We start from the raw sequence: 19,128 nt of genomic DNA on the forward strand, positions 1-19,128 counted from the left end.
CCCTTCTTTTACACCTCTTGACCTTTGACCTTTGACCCCCAGCTTCGACATCCCGACCCCTTTTTCGGATTACCCCCCCACGTCCCGAATATCGTGACCGTACGTCGAGCGGTTAAGATTTGTGCCCAACTGTTGACGGACGCACGGACGGACGCTCGGACGGACGCACGCACGGACGCTCGGACGGACGCACGGACGATCATGCGATTCTACAAGCTGCATCTGACTATGTCAGATGAGCTAAAAACCTAACATATACCAGTGTTGGAAATAGCAGCTGGTATGCGTCGCTTTCCCACACCATAGATTAATGGCGGGCCGCCAGGCTATAAGTGATCTTGGAGAACCCCTGAGAAAAACATAAATAAAGTGCGTTTTTCGTCACATTTTTCTTGGTTGTCCACCGGACAATGTCTCAGACTGGTTAGGTTGTCCGGCGCAAATTGTGGTTGTCTCGGACAACCGGACAACGCTTATTTCGAGCACTGCCATGCAGCGTGATAGGAGCGACTTGAGTCTATATCCTGACACAGAGATCTGTTTCGGTTCCAGGTCCATCCTGACAGGTCTCTTTCCACCAACATCTGGCACAGCGACCATCTACGGCCACGATATCCGTGCAGAGATGGATGAGATTCGGCAGTCACTGGGCATGTGTCCTCAGCACAACGTGCTGTTCCACAAACTCACTGTAGAGGAACACCTGTGGTTCTATGCCATGCTAAAGGGAGGAACCCACAAGAACATCAAGGAGGAAATTGACCAGTGAGCAGTATAATAAACCGTTCAGCAGTATTCTCTATGGCTAAAACGGCAGTCATATATACCCAGATGGGAAAATTATGCAGTGAGGTATAAAAGAGATTATAGAAATTCTGTAGGAATATTATAAGTAGTAAATAATCAGTGGTAATAGGAGGAAATAGTTGCTATTGCTTATTACATTTTGGGAGTAGTATCAACATGATATTACATCAAGAGCTAATAATACATAGTGTATAACAAGAAAACGCAGAGGAGTGCTGTTTATGGCCAAATTATTCTATTTGAAATGATTGACCGGAATAACTTGATAGTATTGCATTAAGTAGCATTCTTTCCTCTCTAAAACAAGACTAACTACTTGTCTTTACGACACTTCAAGGCAGAGATATTGCATTGTAAGCAAGGCTCATTGAGGCGTTTACGGGCGTGTAGGAATCGAGTCTCTTGCGCCTAAGCTCACTTTGAAAATGTTCGGGTATTTCCGTGAGAAATATATTAATGAACGACACTCAGCATTTATGGGTAGCCTTTGGGGGACCCACTTTTGATTCGAAATACCTTTCCTATAACCCTGCTAGTAAATAATTTCTAACTGGCTGCAAGTAAAGCAGGCCACTGCGTCAGGTGTAAATTCATGTCCCTTGTAAGACATTTCGTAGCATATATCACAGGTTAAGATGGAATAGAGAACCAACATGCCCTCCTATGCTAACCACTCATACATACATGTGTGCACATGTAACAGGTTGATAGAGGACGTAGGACTACCTAACAAGCGCAACAGCTGCGTCGACTATCTGTCCGGCGGCATGAAGCGAAAGCTGTCGGTCGCGATCGCGTTTGTTGGCGGAGCGAAGACGATCATACTGGATGAGCCAACAGCTGGCGTCGACCCGTTCGCTCGTCGTGCCATCTGGGATCTGCTGATCAAGTACAAGAAAGGTGAGGTGCATGCAGTCTCCTCATGTGGTGACACATCATCAGCGTAATGCTAGCCCTAATTATCCAAACCCTAACTCTAACTCAAACTCAAACCGTAACCCCTAACCATAAACCTAATACTAACCCTAGCCCTTACCCAAATCCTAACCCAAGCCCAAACACTAACTCTAACCCCTAACCCCAAACCCAATGCTAGTCCCAACCCTAATCCAAATAATGACCCTCCCAATCAGAAACATGGTTTATGTTGCCGTATCACGTAGTTTACTCTTGTTCGAATTGTAACTAACTGCAACTGTGATGATGTTAAGGGCGCACAGTCCTGCTGTCGACGCATCACATGGATGAGGCAGACATACTAGGAGACCGCATTGCCATCATATCTAATGGTCAGCTGAAGTGCTGCGGCTCTTCACTGTTCCTCAAGTCTGTGCTGGGAGAGGGCTACCACCTTACAGTAGTGAAGATGCCTGACAGTAGCAGTGACAGTGGTGAGAGCATAACATTATGCACCAGTCAAACACATATATATGGCTCACCCAAGGGAAAGCCAAATGTTGTCTTTATAGACAGGGGACCATTCTGTAGAGATGGCTCACTGTGCACCTATCAACCAAAGGCTAAAAGTGTCCCTTTTAAGCAGGTGTCTGTTCTATAGAGGTGACGACTAGCATATAGGTGACTGTATAATCAACCATCACATTACCTCGTGGTGGCAGTGGTCTGAGGTCTGAGGTCTGTCGTGTGCAGCAGTTGCCCTTGTTTTCTGTTCGTACTGTATTCGCGGGTGATGTCCGCTTTTTGTGTAGTCAGAAATAATTATGATATCATGAGTCTAGGATGTCACGTATTATTTAGGGCATGAGGTTTTATGTAAAAGATATACCATGCAAGACTTATGATGCTGGTAACTGTTGGTGATGGTTGATGAACAACAGCCCTAACATTGTTCTGATTGTACAGAGGATTTTGATCATAGTAGACACAGATCATGTTGATATGTGACCAAAACGTGTGTTATAGATGATCCATGCATTCTCAACTCATCACGAGGTTCCATGCAACCATTCAGTACCCTGTGCGAGCAAAGCCAGGTCACCGACTTCATCACCAGCCACGTTGAGACGGCATACCTAGGTAACGAGCTACAGTCGTGTGCTTGCATCCACTCAAATACTGAGAACTAGTGATTTAACACCAGTATTCTATTCGCATCTGTCATATATAAATAAATATATATTAACGGTACTCTAGTAAATGTGAAGTAAAAGGCGGTCACATAATTTTGGTCATATGCATATCTTGTGATATCAGCATCTTTCAATGCATCCATTCATTTTTCCGTCAACAACAGACGTAGATCTCAAATAAATTTGTTTCATAGATGCCGTTTTTTATTTAAAAAAAAAAGACATTCACAATTGCAGTTGCAGGAAATAGAGGAAAAATTCATCACAGTGAATTCAACGTCAAGCAGCACTGGTTGGCAGTAATGCTATGATATCTCGTTTATCATTGCTTATATGATATTTCTACATAACCTCTTTATGTGATAGATATCGTTTCTTCTGATGTGATGTTATATAGAATCTGAGAGCAACCACGAGCTGCACTACATCCTTCCTACGGATGAGATAAGGAGTGGAGGCTTTGTGTCTCTGTTCAGGGCACTGGAGCGCAGCCTTGATCAACTCCACATCTCCAGCTATGGCCTGAAGGACTCCACACTGGAAGAGGTCTTCCTCAACATAGCTCAGGCTGCTGGCATCAACAATGAAGGTAGCCATCATTAGGCACACAGATTAGGCATGAGAGACATGTTCGACGCAATCCACACGCCGGTGGGCTATGCATGCCGCACGTCTGGGAGTCAAACCTGCTCCGAGATCCCTGCAGTCTAGCCTGGGGCCTCTCGTTACGCAGTTTACATCTGTTGCCAACGTGGAGGCACTGCATAGCACTTGCTGTGAAGAGGCAAATTCTACTGGCAGGAACGACGTACACACTCGTATTTCTGTTTGCGGTGCTGTGAAACAGTGGTGCTAGCCAGGCAGCGGTGAAGGTTACAAGTGAGAGGGCATAGCACACAGTATCTACGCCAACACTCATAGACGCATCATATAGGCAGTGACAGATAACTGTTATTAGAAATTGATAGATCATTCCTATATAATCTATCTATACTATAATTTGGCTAATCTTGTGTGTCAGTGTGTGTGTGTGTTTGTTTGACCTCGCTTTTCTCCGTGATTTGTCACTCAATCGTGCTAACTGAGGATATATTCAGAATCACCACGTCTGGGAGATGGTTCTGGCTGAGACAAAAATTTCAAAAAAGTTAAAAAGTAAAAAAAAAATTGTAAAAGTCAAAATTCATTCATTACGTCTGTGGGAATTATTTCGCGTGTCATTCCCGCCACAATATTTAACTTCAACTGTGTCACTTACATGAGGTTTATATTTTAAGGCACGATTTGGTCGATGTACGGGTATTAGTCGGCTAGTATATATAAAGTTGTTCAGCCGAATTAGTCCATACTCGCATAACTAGAGGAAAACTAAAGATATTTTCAGAATCAGCACGTCTGGGAGGTGGTTCTGGCTGAAACAAAAAGTTAAAAAAGTTAAAAAGTGATAAAAATTCTATTCATCAATAGATGGCGGTGCGTACAGATTAACATCGCGTACGTGTGAATCCATGGTGTATACCCTTAACGGCGCAGTGGCGTAATTGCTAAAACATGATCCGTCTCCTACCTTCTTTGAGTCCGAGCTGGGGAACTTATTTCCCCCTTTTTTCCTTTTTTCCCCTTTACCTACCTCTTTAGTATGTATTATTTTTACTTTTTGACTTTTTAATTTTAATTTTTAATGTCTTATCTTTTGATTTCTTATTATTTTGTACTGTTTCGGATGGGTTGGGATGGGATGGGATGGGATGCGATGCGATGGGATGGGATGGGATGGGATGGGATGGGATGGCATGGGATGGCATGGCATGTCATGAGATGACATGGGATGCGATGAGATGGGATGGGATGGGATGGGATGGGATGGGATGCGGTGCGATGGGATGGGATGGGATGGATGCATGGATGCATGGATAGATAGATAGTTAGATTTTTTTGGGTATTTTCCTTTCAACTAATTAAGCGGTCACCAACTGAGTAATGCCACTGATTTCCCCGGGCAACGCTGGGTATCTCGCTAGTATATATATATATATATGTACAAACTAATAACATGAGTGACATAATGTAACTATCGATATCATGTCACTCCTGCTACCTGTTATTATTATACATAGTATACGTCTTATATGTCTTCTATTAGTGTGACTTTGCCCTTGGTAATGTATGAGAGCTTCACGCAAACTATAAATATATGTAATGGCTAAGATTCTCTGACAATGCTCTTTCCTTTTACATCCTTTTCTAGATGGCGAGATTGCTGGTAGACATGACAATGCCTCGCCAGCTCACACTGTCGGCGGCCCACATGATCTAGAGCTAGGCAGCCTAGCAGAAAACAATGTACCACAGCCCTTGATTGGCTCGCACTCATTCGTGAATAACAGTAGTGACAGCAACAGCAATACTGACTACTCGACAGGTATCGTGCACCTATGTTCATTCTCGAACATACTTCTAGAACTATACTGACAGACACACCTGTTTATAAGAGTCCCGCAATGAAATTACAAAGTGCAAAGTGCAATTTACAAACAGGTGTCTATTCTGTATGGTGCTTTTACTGTGTAACTGTCATTCACTGGAAATGGCAAAAGTTTCCTTTATGTACAGGAAACTGTTCCAAAGAGGTGACTACATACATAGGCTTGACTGTAGTTTCAATATCATGGCATTCTGTTATATAATCATCGGTACACATGCTCACGGTTTAACCTGTAGCCAGGAGAAGTGGGTAAACTGCAAGAATGCACTTGACAATAATGAAATTCATGAAAAAAAGAACAAAAACTATACTTTTCCTCAGAGGAACTTTTTAGCTAACTGCTAACTATGTGATAGAAGTTGGTATTTATAACACCGTTTATAATTAACTATGTACCTTGTATGTTAATCCCCAAAAAAACAGCACACAGTAGAAGTAAAAAAATCTGGATGCCAGAAATCCGGCCCACCCGATAACCCAGACTTTTCTAAACTTCAAACTTTTTAAATTTTGCGGCCTTTTGTGTGTGTGCGTGCATGCATGGGTGCTGTTTGGCTTGTATTAATTTGATCAACACAATTGATCTAATTCACACCATCAACACGTTGTGCTTGTAAATGCTAAATATTTTCATGTTTGCATTTTTGTCAAGTGTTGACTTTATTTTTCTTTAAAACTGCTCGTTTTAATAAATGAAGCATGCTGTATTTGCTAATGAATAAACTATCAAAATTTACCTGTTCATCTCTTCTTTATTCCTCCTTAAATTTGAATTTTAAAAGTACTGCTCGAGAATCCGGAAAAGCCAAAAGTCCGAACCGACCCAATCCCGGAGCAGTCTGGATTTTCGTACTTCTACTGTAGTTAATATTTTCTCAAGTTAATGCTATTGCCAAGGGTCTGTGATCACCCTCATTGGCGTGAAGGTCACTATAGCGATGTTATTGATAGTAATAAGTGCCTATATTGCTATGGTGTGTAAGATGATGCAAAACCCGTTTAGTTCTTGTCACGTACAAGAGAGGTCACTAGCAGTAGATTGTGGTGCTTCTCTGGATATATGGTGACAGTGGTTTACGTTGTAGGTAATTGTGTTAACCTCAATACAAGTGCAAAGCAGTCGTTAGCATCATTGTTATAATGCTCAAGAACACGGCATGTATAACATGGTGAACATATCTGTGCTCACACTTATGTATATATATATTCATCCTGCTACTACGCAGCAGTGCTAATATCACTGCTATTGCATTTATTGCGTGGCATTTTGGATGAAATAGACATGCCATGGAGTGATGGGGATTGGTTTGTATAGTAAAGGTGTGTATATATAGGGTTGGCTGTGTCTATTTTAGCTGGACTGGTCAACACTGACCGTCTGGAGAGAGGGCGTTATCCAATGACAAGGAACTGGCGCCACGCGCGACACTTCTGGACCATTCTAGTCAAGCGCATGCACTACACTCGCCGAAACTGGAAGGGCGTGTGCACACAGGTATGCTGCAACGCTGCTGTCTCGTGTTGCAATGCTGTGGTCCCTGCATGACAGAATTGCCTGTTGTTGTAAACTACTTTGATAATATTCAGTAATGTTATGTAATGATTGCTTTAGTTAAGTAACAGAGCCCCATGTTACGAGGGTGCATGAATGAGTGAATACACACGTTTTAATCGGTGTCCTATAGAATGCATTTTCTCCAGATGGTGGCAATCACATCCCTGCTGTCTCATAGGTGTTACTGCCGGCATTCTTTGTCTGCATTGCTATGACCGTGGCTCTGACAGCACCTGGCATGGGTGAGGATTTGCCAATGATGGTGCTCAGCCCTCCTGACCAGTACTTCAATGTCACGCAGCCCCATGGCAATGCTATACCATTTACTGATGAGATGCAAGTAGGTGTCAGGGCAGATATGCATACATGCTATTTGTTTTCTGCAATATATTATTTAGCTGAAGTAGGAGTTCCACGTAGGTATATAAATGGTTTATATTTATTTATCGCATGCATTATTTAGTAAAAGTAGCAATTATAGATATCGGCATATACATATAGCAGTGTTTCCCTTGGCCGAAAAGGTTAGTGAGGCGGTAAATTTTTTTTGGTGCGTTTCCACGTTTTGAGGTCCTAACAAAGCGAGCACCTCATGTGCTCGCCCAGCTAGGTGGGTCCGGGGGCATGCCCTCATAAAAATTTTGGAAAAATTGTGCAATTTGGTGCATTCTAAGCTATTCTGAACACATTGTATGAGACTATTGCATTTTAGTTCAATAAAGTGTAGTTTATTGATGGAAGAACAGTGGTTTTCATCAGCGAGGCTGTGTTTTAGACAAATTTCTGTGTGGCGGCTGAGAATTTGAGCGAGGCGGCCCGCCTCGCTTGTGTCAATGCAGAGGAAACACTGCATGGGGTATATGTATTTACTGCAATCTATTATTTGGAAAGAGTAGCATTTCTGTTCGTTCATGGCTATATTTGTAAATTTGTAACAATTTTATATTCATGATCTAGATGAAGATTGTGGAAATATAGGTGTATTAATAGGTAAATTCATAACTTGGATATATTTATATTATTATTATATTTATATTTATTATTCGTGATTACTAATGTTTACCAATAGTGTAATTTATGTATTTGAGTAAAATTACCACACCTCTCTTGTGGTTGCTAGGTAGTCAACCTAGACCAGTTAGTACAGATGTTTTCCTTATGTACATCTCAAGTTAGTGTCTTTACTTTAATTTGTTACCATGCCGCATTTTTTAAATGCTTCTACCATAATGCAGATTGGCTAGAGCTACTTGTCATTCATGTCGAGTGAATAAGCCAATAATTGTGTTCCATTGCAGGAGCCACCTGAATGTTGGCCACAATGGTCTCAGGATGCTAACCCACAGCAGCTAGTCGCCACACTCTATCTACCATCAGGCGTGGGTGCCACGTGTGTGCTAAAGGATCCCTTCAACAACACAGGTAGGAGCAAAAGCATGCACGAATGCATGCATGAAGGCATGCACACACGCATATATTATATGTTCTTGGAATGATGATGGAAGTGATACTGGTTGAGTTACTGTTCTCACTGCAACAAGATATGGGTTGTGTGTGTGTGTGTGCGTGGGTGTGTGGTGGTGTGTGTGTTGTGTGTGTTTGTGTGTGTGTGTTGTGTGTGTGCGTGCAGGTGTGCGTACCGTGTGTGCATTTATTGTGCACGTGCTTGCCAGTGTGTGTGTGTGTGTGTGTGCGTTGCGTGCGTGCGTGCGTGCGTGCGTGCGTGTGTGCATGTTTGCGTGTGTCTGTGTGTGGGTGCATGTATACGTTGGTACATGCTTGCCTGGATACGTGCACACGTGTGCGAATGCAGGCGTGGTGCATACCTGTACATGTACATGAATCTACAATTAGATTTTGTTATTAGATATTGTAATTAGATTGACATTTACGTGTCATATATTGTGTATTCTGTATTGGTGATGGTCTCCTTTGCAATTTTCAGATTTTCACAACATGTCGGCAAACAACTTCTATCTACTAGCAGAGTATTTTACAGCATCATGCATGAGTGTGTTTGTGAAAGGTGTGCCTCTAGAAAATTTCGTACCGCCACCACCGACTGCAGCACCATTACAGCAAAGCTCTGACGTCAACTACACAACACTGCCACCTGGTATCAACCAGTTACTTTTTTTTAATTCGCTTATGTTTACTATGTTTTTATTCAGTCATATTTAATGATGATGATGATGATGATGATGATGCTAATAATAATAATCATCATCATCATCATCATCATTATCATAATAATAATAATAATAGTTATTATTATTATTATTCTCTAGATGTTTATAATAATAAAGTAAAACTCCAACTAGTGGGTATTAGGAAAACATATTAAAAAGGCAAGTAATGTAAAGTGTACCTTAACGTGATTGAAACATTATCTGGCACTATTAAAACCATGTAACTAACCTAATTAACTAAATTTATATATCTGGTGACTGTGGAGCTATTATTTATGCGTCCTTTCTTGCATCTGGTCTAGCGACAGAGAGAAGCGATCATCCTAGGATGTACCCCCTGTGTTACTGTGCTCCTGATAAGACTGGCTTCATCTGTCCGCCGGGCGGCTACACTGACCCACCGCAGAAGCAGGCCATCACAGGTGACATGTTGATCGACATCACTGGTCAGAACTCATCCGAATACTTCCTGTACACTACCGACAAGTTCAGACTACGAAGGTAAGCTTAACTCGGCACTAAAATCTTTTATCTCTTTTAAAAGCGCTGTTAGGCTAAAATTATATGGTGAAGTCTTCTTTTTCTCTTTCTTGTTTGGGAAAGTCATAATTCGTGTGCATTTTGTTATGTGTTAGAGAACCTGTTGTTACATAAGTTGTCTGATATGGTTTTCTATCATCCCTTTATTGGCAAACATTGCTGTCTTTGTAGTGGCCACTTGGGGTAAATGCTAAAAGTGTCCTATGTAGATAGTTGTCCTTCTGTAGTGGTATCCACTAACACATGTTTGGCTGTAATTAATGCTTGTTGATGTATATTCACAGGTACGGTGGCTTATCGTTTGGTAATGTGGTAGACTATGTGCCAGAGTGGTTTGGCCAAAATGCGAAGCCTTTGTTCCGCAAGATTGCCGTACGAAATGTTGCAAAGGTAATGCTATATAATAATGAAGGCTGCATGGCATAAATTGGGAACAATTTGCAAATATGTCCTAATATAATATTCGATATGTCCTATATAATATTCGATTTGATATCTTTGCTGACATAATTTGTAATTTCAAAATCGAAGGCAAACTCAACAATCACAAGATTGAAAGTGTATTTTTTATAATTAGGTCGCCTGTAAAAATACACTCGCTAATAATGTAAAACATATTTCAGGCATGGTACAACCATCAGGGATATCACTCGATACCAACATACCTTAATACTCTGAATAATGCGATATTGAGGGCTAACCTGCCTGCAAGCAAAGGCAACCCAGCAGCTTATGGAATCACAGTGATAAATCACCCCATGGCAGGAACTAATGATCTTCTATCGTTTGATTACCTGTAAGTTTATATATTTAAAGTGGGGTTCACGACACTTGCCTCCACCAATAGTGGCAGGCATCTTAATTGTTTATGTTGTGTTTCGGAAGTACACGGAAATGCTGTATAACTAACTGTAACTATAGTCACTGAATTTAAATCACAGTTACAAAACAGCCATCCTAAATTAGACTAACAATAAAAAAATAGATAAGAGCCTAGCTTAAACTTATGCATCTAGTATAAGTTGTGTACATTATACTGACAGTAGTTCACTGATCTAAATATATGTTAACAGGATATAAGATCGTACTATCACTGATAACAAATAATGCCACTTATGGAAGCTATATTAGTAAACCAAAACCAACCTCTATGTTGTCAATTCCTGCTAGGAAGCAGACTCTTGAGCTTACCAATACAGTGGCCTAGTGACATTACACAATCCGCAAAATGTACTATCGAATTGTTATATATAGATCAGTGAAATAGCTGCATGCTGCTTGTAGACAACAGCGCACGTGTCCGGTATTACACCAAACTATCGCTTCTGCACTATCTTCTTGCACTGCATATGTAATGGACGTGTGTACTTGCAGGCTGCAGGGAACTGACGTGCTGATCGCGATCTTCGTGGTGATAGCGATGTCGTTCGTTCCGGCCAGCTTCGTGCTGTTCCTCGTTTACGAGCGCAGCATGAAGGCCAAGCACCTACACATGATGTGCGGAGTCTCTCCGATCACCTACTGGCTTGCCAACTTCCTCTGGGACATGGTAGCTACAACTACATAGGGTCATTTCATGTGAAAGCCACGCGGCTTGGATTATTTATGCTAATCTGTGTCAGTGATTATATTGGTCACATAGGCTTCAGGTCAGTATGGTGCGTGCCTGCGTGCGTGCGTGTGTACGTGCATGTGTGCGAGTGGGTATGTGCATGCATACACACTTGCACGTGTGTGTGCATGCGCGAGCACGCATCCACATGTTTTACTTCTATAGCAACGTAACTCGTTGAACATTGCTCATGACAGTATATGCTATTTGTTTTTAGTGCAATTCACTCATCCCCAGCATCATTTGCATCAGCATTTTCCGGTTGTTCAACGTTCCAGCGTATGCGTCCGAAATGAACTTTCCAGCTGTTGTCGCTCTCTTTCTCATGTATGGGTAAGTACTGGATGTAGTTGGCGCTCATGATCAATGATGTAGTGAGCCACACTAAGTCTTTTATAGTTTAGTAATAAGACGTGGCACAACTTTTATATATCTTGCAGTTCACTACATACAAAAATATGGCCTGCACGCGTGTGCATGTCTGTTTGTCTGTCTGTGTTCCATAAGTTTGGACTTCATAGCATATTTTCATATCACCATAATCGATTTTCAATCGTTAATCTCGGAAATATAGTAACAATTGACCTAACTGTCTTGCGTGATTGATGGCTAGCTCTAGCCAATGGGCGTTGGGATAGTGGCATACTAAAAACACTGCCTAGTAACGAATTGCCACGTTGTCAACAACTTGGTGGGCACTCGAGAAATGCAGAGACCGGTCTTGCACATAGCAATAGTATCCCAGATGTATGTGGTTATCTCATATAGATAGATGTAGCAATTACTGTGATGTGGCAACAAAATGTTCCAGGACCTCATTGCACCTACATTTCCAATGCTTATATTAACACACCGTAATCAGTCGTGCTCTGTGTGTCTGCTTCTTGGAAATACATCAGTAATTTCTATAGAGGCAGCAACAAATGTTATGTGAACAGTTATTAGAGATTACTAAGAACGCATTTATCAGATGTGCACAAGGTCACTAAGGCGTCAAAAGGTCACTGTGACATTTAAACACATTTTGACTTACGACTGTGCAATAATTGAAGTGAATTCTAAATTCGACAGTTATGCACATAATTTTTAGATAATGTAATAACCAATTTTAACTAACAAAAAATGTAGTTCTAAGCAAATTCATTTGGTTTACTAAAAAAATTAACATGTAGTTTTTGTTTTTGCAGGTGTGCAATCACTCCCATCATGTATCCGGCGTCGTTCTTCTTCACGGAGCCGAGCATGGCCTACATCTGTCTCATCGTAGGCAACCTCTTTGTTGGCATCACCTGCATCCTCACTAGCTTCATTCTGGAGATGTTCACCTTTGGCAATGTGAGTGCTTGTGTGAGCCTGTGATAGCATGGGGTTGTCGTGCTCTATATACTAGTTACTCTATCATGTCTACTACAAGATTTTGTAAAGTAAAATTTTGATGTCACAGAGATTAGTGTCGGAAGAGAGTAGCCAGTGGATCAAGGCCCATACATCATGCTATGATTACATAACCGTATGTTATGCCGCTGTATATGGATGTAGTGCCGCTGAGCACTCTATCATATCTACACGTTGTATTACTACTGAATATATTGTCATGCTTATTGGGATTATAATTAAAAGATGTAACCTTAACGATGTAAACAATATTCCCTAGCATTGATTGAGCTGCCCTGCTGGTTACGTTGTTGTATCTGCATGGCCTTGTGTTGTGCCATAATGTGTCATGTCATGAGTGCTTCGTTGAGTCATGTGGTGTTGTGTTGAGCTATGTCGTGTTGTGTCGTGGCATTGCTTGTTTTGTTATTAATGTCCAGTGTTGATGTGTTGACAGATGTTCTGCTTGTTGTCTCATGGATTTATAGTGACTGTGTGTGTGTGTGTGTGTGGCACGCATAGATGCATGTTGAGAGTCATGCCGTAAGGTTGTCTTGATGGATAGAGGCGTAAAACGATTTGAAGTGCAAACTTCTTTAACAAAGACAGTTAAACTCTAATATACCATAATGAAGGCACAAACAAAACCTCGCAAACAGAGACAAGAACCGTGCAGACATGTACCCAAGCGTGTGTGCGGTTTATGCCCGGTTGGACTACTCCCATTTCGACTATGGTGGAATTCCCATTTCGTCTATAGCAAAACTCCCAATTGGTCTACACCCATTTCGCCTACTCCCAATTCGTCGACACTAAAAATCCATCCCATTCGCATTTTGTCTACCATCAGTTTGTCCACTAAATAACCATTTATAATTGTAATATATGGTTTTGATTAGCATACATAGATTATACGGAGTGGCATCCACACTAATTTCTCCTTGTATTTGTTGTAATATCAATACTATGACGTAACTCAACACAAACGTAAGCAGTACGTTTCCAATCTTTACGGTTGAGTAACAATTAACCCTGTTATATAAAATACTATGACGAAGTGGCACTATTACCCATTCTGAGAGTAGACGAAATGGGAGTAGGCGAACTGGGAAATTACCGTGTGTGCACACCACCACAAGCAACAACCACAAGCAGTACACTGCGTCTCTGGTGCAGCCTGTTTATAACGATGGGCTAAACTACCGCATATAAAAGATGTCGCACGTCACAGTTACTAATAATCTAACGAAATCTTGATGTGGCTTACGTACAAACAATCAGCTGCTGGTTGTTACAATATGATAAAGCGTTCTGAGGGACATGCAGTGAGCTACAGGATACGTAGCATATCTTACTATTTGCAATCACCGATTTTTAAGTTTGCACATTGCGTAGCTAAAATATTACTAGATAACTATTGACACCTTAGTACTGCGAGGTCATGGGCCCTCTATATGTCACACTATATGACCAAAAGTAAACGGTTCGCAGTTAAGGTATTTAATTGTATTCATTGTCTCGTTTCCTGTTGAGTATGCCCTGAACGTTTACACGTGGCAATGCAGCCCCTATTGTATGAGGGTCCTGACCCCAAATCTCAGTTCTCAGTAGATTTTACTATTTTTCACTGCTTACTTTTACTGTAAGCTTGCAAAAAAACCAAGAGGCTAAATAATCTATATAATAATAAAAGCAAAAAGAAATTCGTGGTAAAAAGTTAAAGAGGAATTAAGAGTTGTCATGCTAATATTAATTTCTTAAGTGAATAACTTAATTGTTACATTAGGCAAAACATCACTGCTAACAGTGAACCAGTATCGTTGCACACTGACGTTAATGTATACGGCCGTTTTACACCGCATTCTCTAGCCAATCAGTACCATCTTGTAGTAAATGCATTCAAGAAGATTTTTCATTAGGCCGCCTGTATCCAAACCGTCATGTCAGTAATGCTGCATAGTCCTTGATTCGTGCAGTCAAATATCAGGCAAGCACGAACCTCGCTAAAATTTAGCACAGGGTGGAAAGTAAAAACCAGTAGAATATTGAAGCGACTCGCTTCAGAATATAAGTTCTATCAATTTCAGCAGACATATGAAAGTAGTATAAAATGCATGCGCATGTGCTATTTGTGTGTTCCCTCTCTGTGCTTATAAGATTCATTGTTTTCCAGTTTCCCATCATTGGGAACTTATTAATGGATCAGGTAGTATGTTACAAATGTTTTGATAGTCATGTCATTTAAAGGGATACAACACCCTAGGATTTTAGGGTATGTTATAATAGTAAGTGCATAAATAATAGTATATACCTACAAATTTCTATAATCATGCATTCACATTTGTCATAAAACCACAGTGAGTTTCGAAATCTTTATTTATGGCCGCTGACATGACACCACTGTGATTGTGCTGCCACCCTGACAAAGTTGCGCTTTTTCAGATTAATTTTACACATTACAGACCGAGGGCTAATCACAAAAGTGCAGTAATATTTATACCTAACCTTTTTTTTAAACATTTCTAATGAGTATAAACAGTGGAATTTTTTTATATAGTGTAATTTAAACCTATTTTAACTGAAAATAAGCAAGGAACCCTAGGGTCATGTATCCCTTTAAATCTTTATTGTACACCTGCACTTTTCTTAATATTCCATCAAAAGTTTGGAATATCAAATTGCATGCAGTTGCACACGCACATAATATACGCATAACACTGCGTTCTCCTACCATTTTCTAAGTAACAGCATTTAGTCATTCTGATTCCAAATTGTGCTCACTGTTTATGACGTGTAGGTAGTAATTAGCTGCCATGTTCTTAAACGAAACACGTATTTTATTATTTGTTTCACAAATGCCTGGCAATAAACGTAATGCACGTTTCACATTAAAACAAGGCAAATTTTGGGCGTTTTGGTAATTTGTATACTTGTGGTTTGAATAGTGTATCATCAAAGGACAAGTGTATCATCATGACAAATTATATGATACCCTAGTATCATGTAATGAGTTCATTCATTTGCCACATTCTAATTCGTTACTACCAAGATTTTCAAGCATAATTATATAGTGTACTGTTACTTGACTTGGTAGTTGTCTAAATCACAAATTAACCTATTTTACATATTTTAATTCATTGTTAACACTGTGTATACTTTTGCAGGGAACGTCTGATTATGAATACTTCAAGACAATCCACGAGACATTGAAGACTGTGTTTCTGATTTTCCCCAACTATGCACTCGGGCGAACTCTGATGGACATTGCCTTTAATGAATACTACAACCAGTATTTTGCTCGTACAGGTACACCTATCTATTACACAAATATTTACTATTTGTATATCGTATCGGCCAATGCTTAGCATTTATAGTTGTTTATTTGTTGATTATACATGGGCTACTTGTCTTGACATGTTTATATATGCATGTAAATTATCATTAAATAGTTTAAAACAATTTGATCGTGATGCCCACTATAATTCTCTGTTTTTGAACATTTCTAATCATACTGAACTTTGACATTTCGAAGTTGTTTCCATTTAGGAACACTTGATCATTCTACAAAAACGTTGTGAGTTTGAACGGCAAGTCTTCTGCATACAAATTCTAATAAATTCCCAACTAATAAATCTTACAGACCAGTATGACAAGATTGTTTCGCCATTATCCTGGCAATTGGTACCTCGCAGTATGGTTGCCATGGCAACGATGGGGCTCATCTTCCTAGTCATCACGTTGTTTGCTGAGTACAAGTTTTGCTACAAGTCGAAGTGAGTATTTGATGTCTGCTGCCATTATAAATCGGTGCCTCAAACATCTGGTGCTTCAGCTGATCACCAGCATATATGCAAACATGTGTATATTTAACAATGAGGTACAAATGATTATATACATATGTGTCATTTTGATCCCCGAATGATAGGAAAGTGAAGTAGACTTAGTAGTCGTTAGACTTACTTAACTAAAATTTATACATCTTATAATGAAAGTTATACTATTAGCTTATAAACCTATGGGGACGATGCCTGCACAGATGGCAGTTTACATTGTGTGTACGTGTACAGAAGGGTTGCAGTCCCAGTGTTCGAAATAAGGGAAAGATTTTGCTTGTCCGACGGACAAGCTACAAGATATTTTTGCTTTTCCTGCAAAATGTTGGCTTGTCCTAATTAATAACATAGAAATTTATTAAATGTGTAATACATTTAATCAAATTAAATTTTAGACCCAATATCTTACTTCGTAATTTTAATACAGTTCACTAACAGTTCAAATTAGGCGCCAAACTTGAAAGAACATAAAGAAGCACAATTATTTATTTTAAGTTATTACTTGTCTTAAGGATACTCTCAAGGTTTTAGGCAAATTTTTACCGATTTTTCATTTTCAATTTTATTCGATGGCTAACACTATGTGCCACCTTCGTACATGCTAATTTCTTCATATAACGGTACATGTGAACTGTCAGAGCGATTTGATGATGTCAGAGACATGATACAACCACGATATTCACTAAGCCAGTATCATTCAGCTTCAACCCTGCTACAGCTGTCATTACATGTATATTCATGTACATTCATGTACATATGCTAGTGATCCAACAAGTATACCACGCCCAAAATAGTTTTAACACCTCGCAACACACCTTACTGTAGTGCGTACCTTACAGTAGTACCGTACTGTAGTACTCTGTGCCACCTTCTCAAGGTGCATGGAACATTTTACCAATTTAGTGGTGTCAGTTAGTCATGGATATGTCGCAGTAAGTACTAACAGTAGATATTTCACATACGTTCACCCATTTTGCACACAGGCGGTCACTCACTGTGAAAAATAGGAAAACGATGATTTCTCCGTTTCGATTTCTGACATAGTAGCCGATGTATAAATGTATATTTCTCTGTGATTACAACTCGGATTAATTTAATTTTACACTCGTTTTAATGGTAACATATTGCTGTAAAGAAGTGCGTCAGGGATTGTTATTAAGTGCCGTATTTTATTAGCTCACTACTGCCGTGAATAACATTGCCACGGTCATTACTACACTCTACAGTACTGAGTATGGCACTAACAATAACATCACCGGGCCTCACCTCAGATTCACTGTCTAAGTCACTATAGCGTTTGCAAATACGCCTCATCCCGATCGTGAGGTTCATCTTGTGATCTGAAATCAACGAAAGACGACAATATCATCGTCTGACTGAAGAATACGCCTCAAAACTTCTTCTCAAGACTCCATTGTATGTTGCTGATGCTCAGTGCTGCGATCTGGTGTTTAGTTGCGGAAATAACCCAGCCACAAGAACTTTTCCATGGTTATAACGCCATGTGCACGTAGACTGGTCGACAGTTCGACAGTTCCACGCGCTACACTACGTGAGTACGTGAGTACGTGGGGATGGCAAACATCAGAACATCAGATTGGAGCTTATCGCTCAAAGTTCATGCGGCAGTGACGAGCAGGGCTAGACGGCTACCGACCTTCACTCAGCGAACTATCGTTGGCTACACTGAAAGTGAGTTACGCTAGCCGTGCGTCGACTGCTGACCGCGCGCGCGGCAGTCTAGGTCATGCAGACGGGAGCGTTTTTTTAAAAAAAATTGAAAATGCTACGTAGATGGGTCGTTCGCGCCATCTATGGGGTGGCGGATAACTTCCAAATTAATGTCAGGGCATAAATCAGCGAAAAGGCGAAAATATATTTTTGTACACGAAAGGCAGGCGCCGAGCCACAAAGCAACAAAAAGCGAGTATTTGGAATTTATTCTCGCCTACGTGCAAAGCCGAAAGACTTCTGCAATGGCCAGAACTGCTGAATTGACCGATTCTACGGCTTTACCCTATACCAGAATGGCCTCGTGAAGTATTCTAATATAGGCAGCGAGTTGTCCATAGAATGGCGCCAGTGTGGCGCTGTTCGCGCTTCGCGGCAGTATATCCGGCTGCAGTTTGTCTAGCGTGCACTATTTCTAATCATAATTATTTGCCTGGCAACCTGCAATGCAGATGTGTTAACTCACAAGCTGAGTGAAATTCTTCGCCTACCTGAATATACTGTGGATTTTAGCCGGTAGGATTTCAGCAACTCAATGGAGTGAGTTATCACGCACGAAGGGTGATGCCATCTTTAATTATTAATGACACTTGCACGGCATCTCGCGGCAAACTGCTTTTGCGTATTAGAGCCCCCTCCCGCCCCCTCCTCCACTCTCCCTCCACCACCACCACTATGCTCGCGTCGACGCGATATCCATGATAACATGTTAATATAGCCGAAGTCATTAAAGTTACACAGCTGTATCTTATTACTGTACTACCGGTATAGCAAAGCCTAGCTATCATAGATTTTAGATCTGTATTAGTAGTATCCTAGATATATGTCTGAGCGCGAACGCGGTGGCGGGAGGGCGCACATGATTCGGTTGCCAGTGAGTTTATGCAGAAGGATACGCGGCTAAGTAGACGT

At 40.6% G+C, this 19,128-nt stretch overlaps 1 protein-coding gene across 3 annotated transcripts in view; it reads left to right on the top strand.

The window, feature by feature from the left end:
- LOC106807482 (ATP-binding cassette sub-family A member 2-like) overlaps positions 1-19,128 on the top strand; it is a gene marked incomplete at its 5' end in the record, with an annotated part of 42,279 nt that overhangs the window by 15,044 nt on the left and 8,107 nt on the right. For 2 of the 3 annotated variants that reach the window (XR_001393677.1, XM_014809813.1), the window contains 18 exon segments: positions 553-765; positions 1,511-1,707; positions 2,019-2,198; positions 2,731-2,844; positions 3,295-3,486; positions 5,146-5,319; positions 6,738-6,877; positions 7,116-7,277; positions 8,236-8,359; positions 8,883-9,053; positions 9,429-9,627; positions 9,951-10,056; positions 10,290-10,462; positions 11,041-11,215; positions 11,496-11,611; positions 12,466-12,613; positions 15,817-15,958; positions 16,293-16,425. Coding sequence is in view for 2 of the 3 variants with exons in the window: in XM_014809813.1 (XP_014665299.1) it covers positions 553-765; positions 1,511-1,707; positions 2,019-2,198; positions 2,731-2,844; positions 3,295-3,486; positions 5,146-5,319; positions 6,738-6,877; positions 7,116-7,277; positions 8,236-8,359; positions 8,883-9,053; positions 9,429-9,627; positions 9,951-10,056; positions 10,290-10,462; positions 11,041-11,215; positions 11,496-11,611; positions 12,466-12,613; positions 15,817-15,958; positions 16,293-16,425 (2,859 nt within the window). 3 annotated transcript variants of the gene reach the window in all.

Source organism: Priapulus caudatus, unplaced genomic scaffold, assembly GCF_000485595.1.
Source record: "Priapulus caudatus unplaced genomic scaffold, Priapulus_caudatus-5.0.1 Scaffold218, whole genome shotgun sequence".
Lineage (NCBI taxonomy): Eukaryota > Metazoa > Priapulida > Priapulimorpha > Priapulimorphida > Priapulidae > Priapulus > Priapulus caudatus.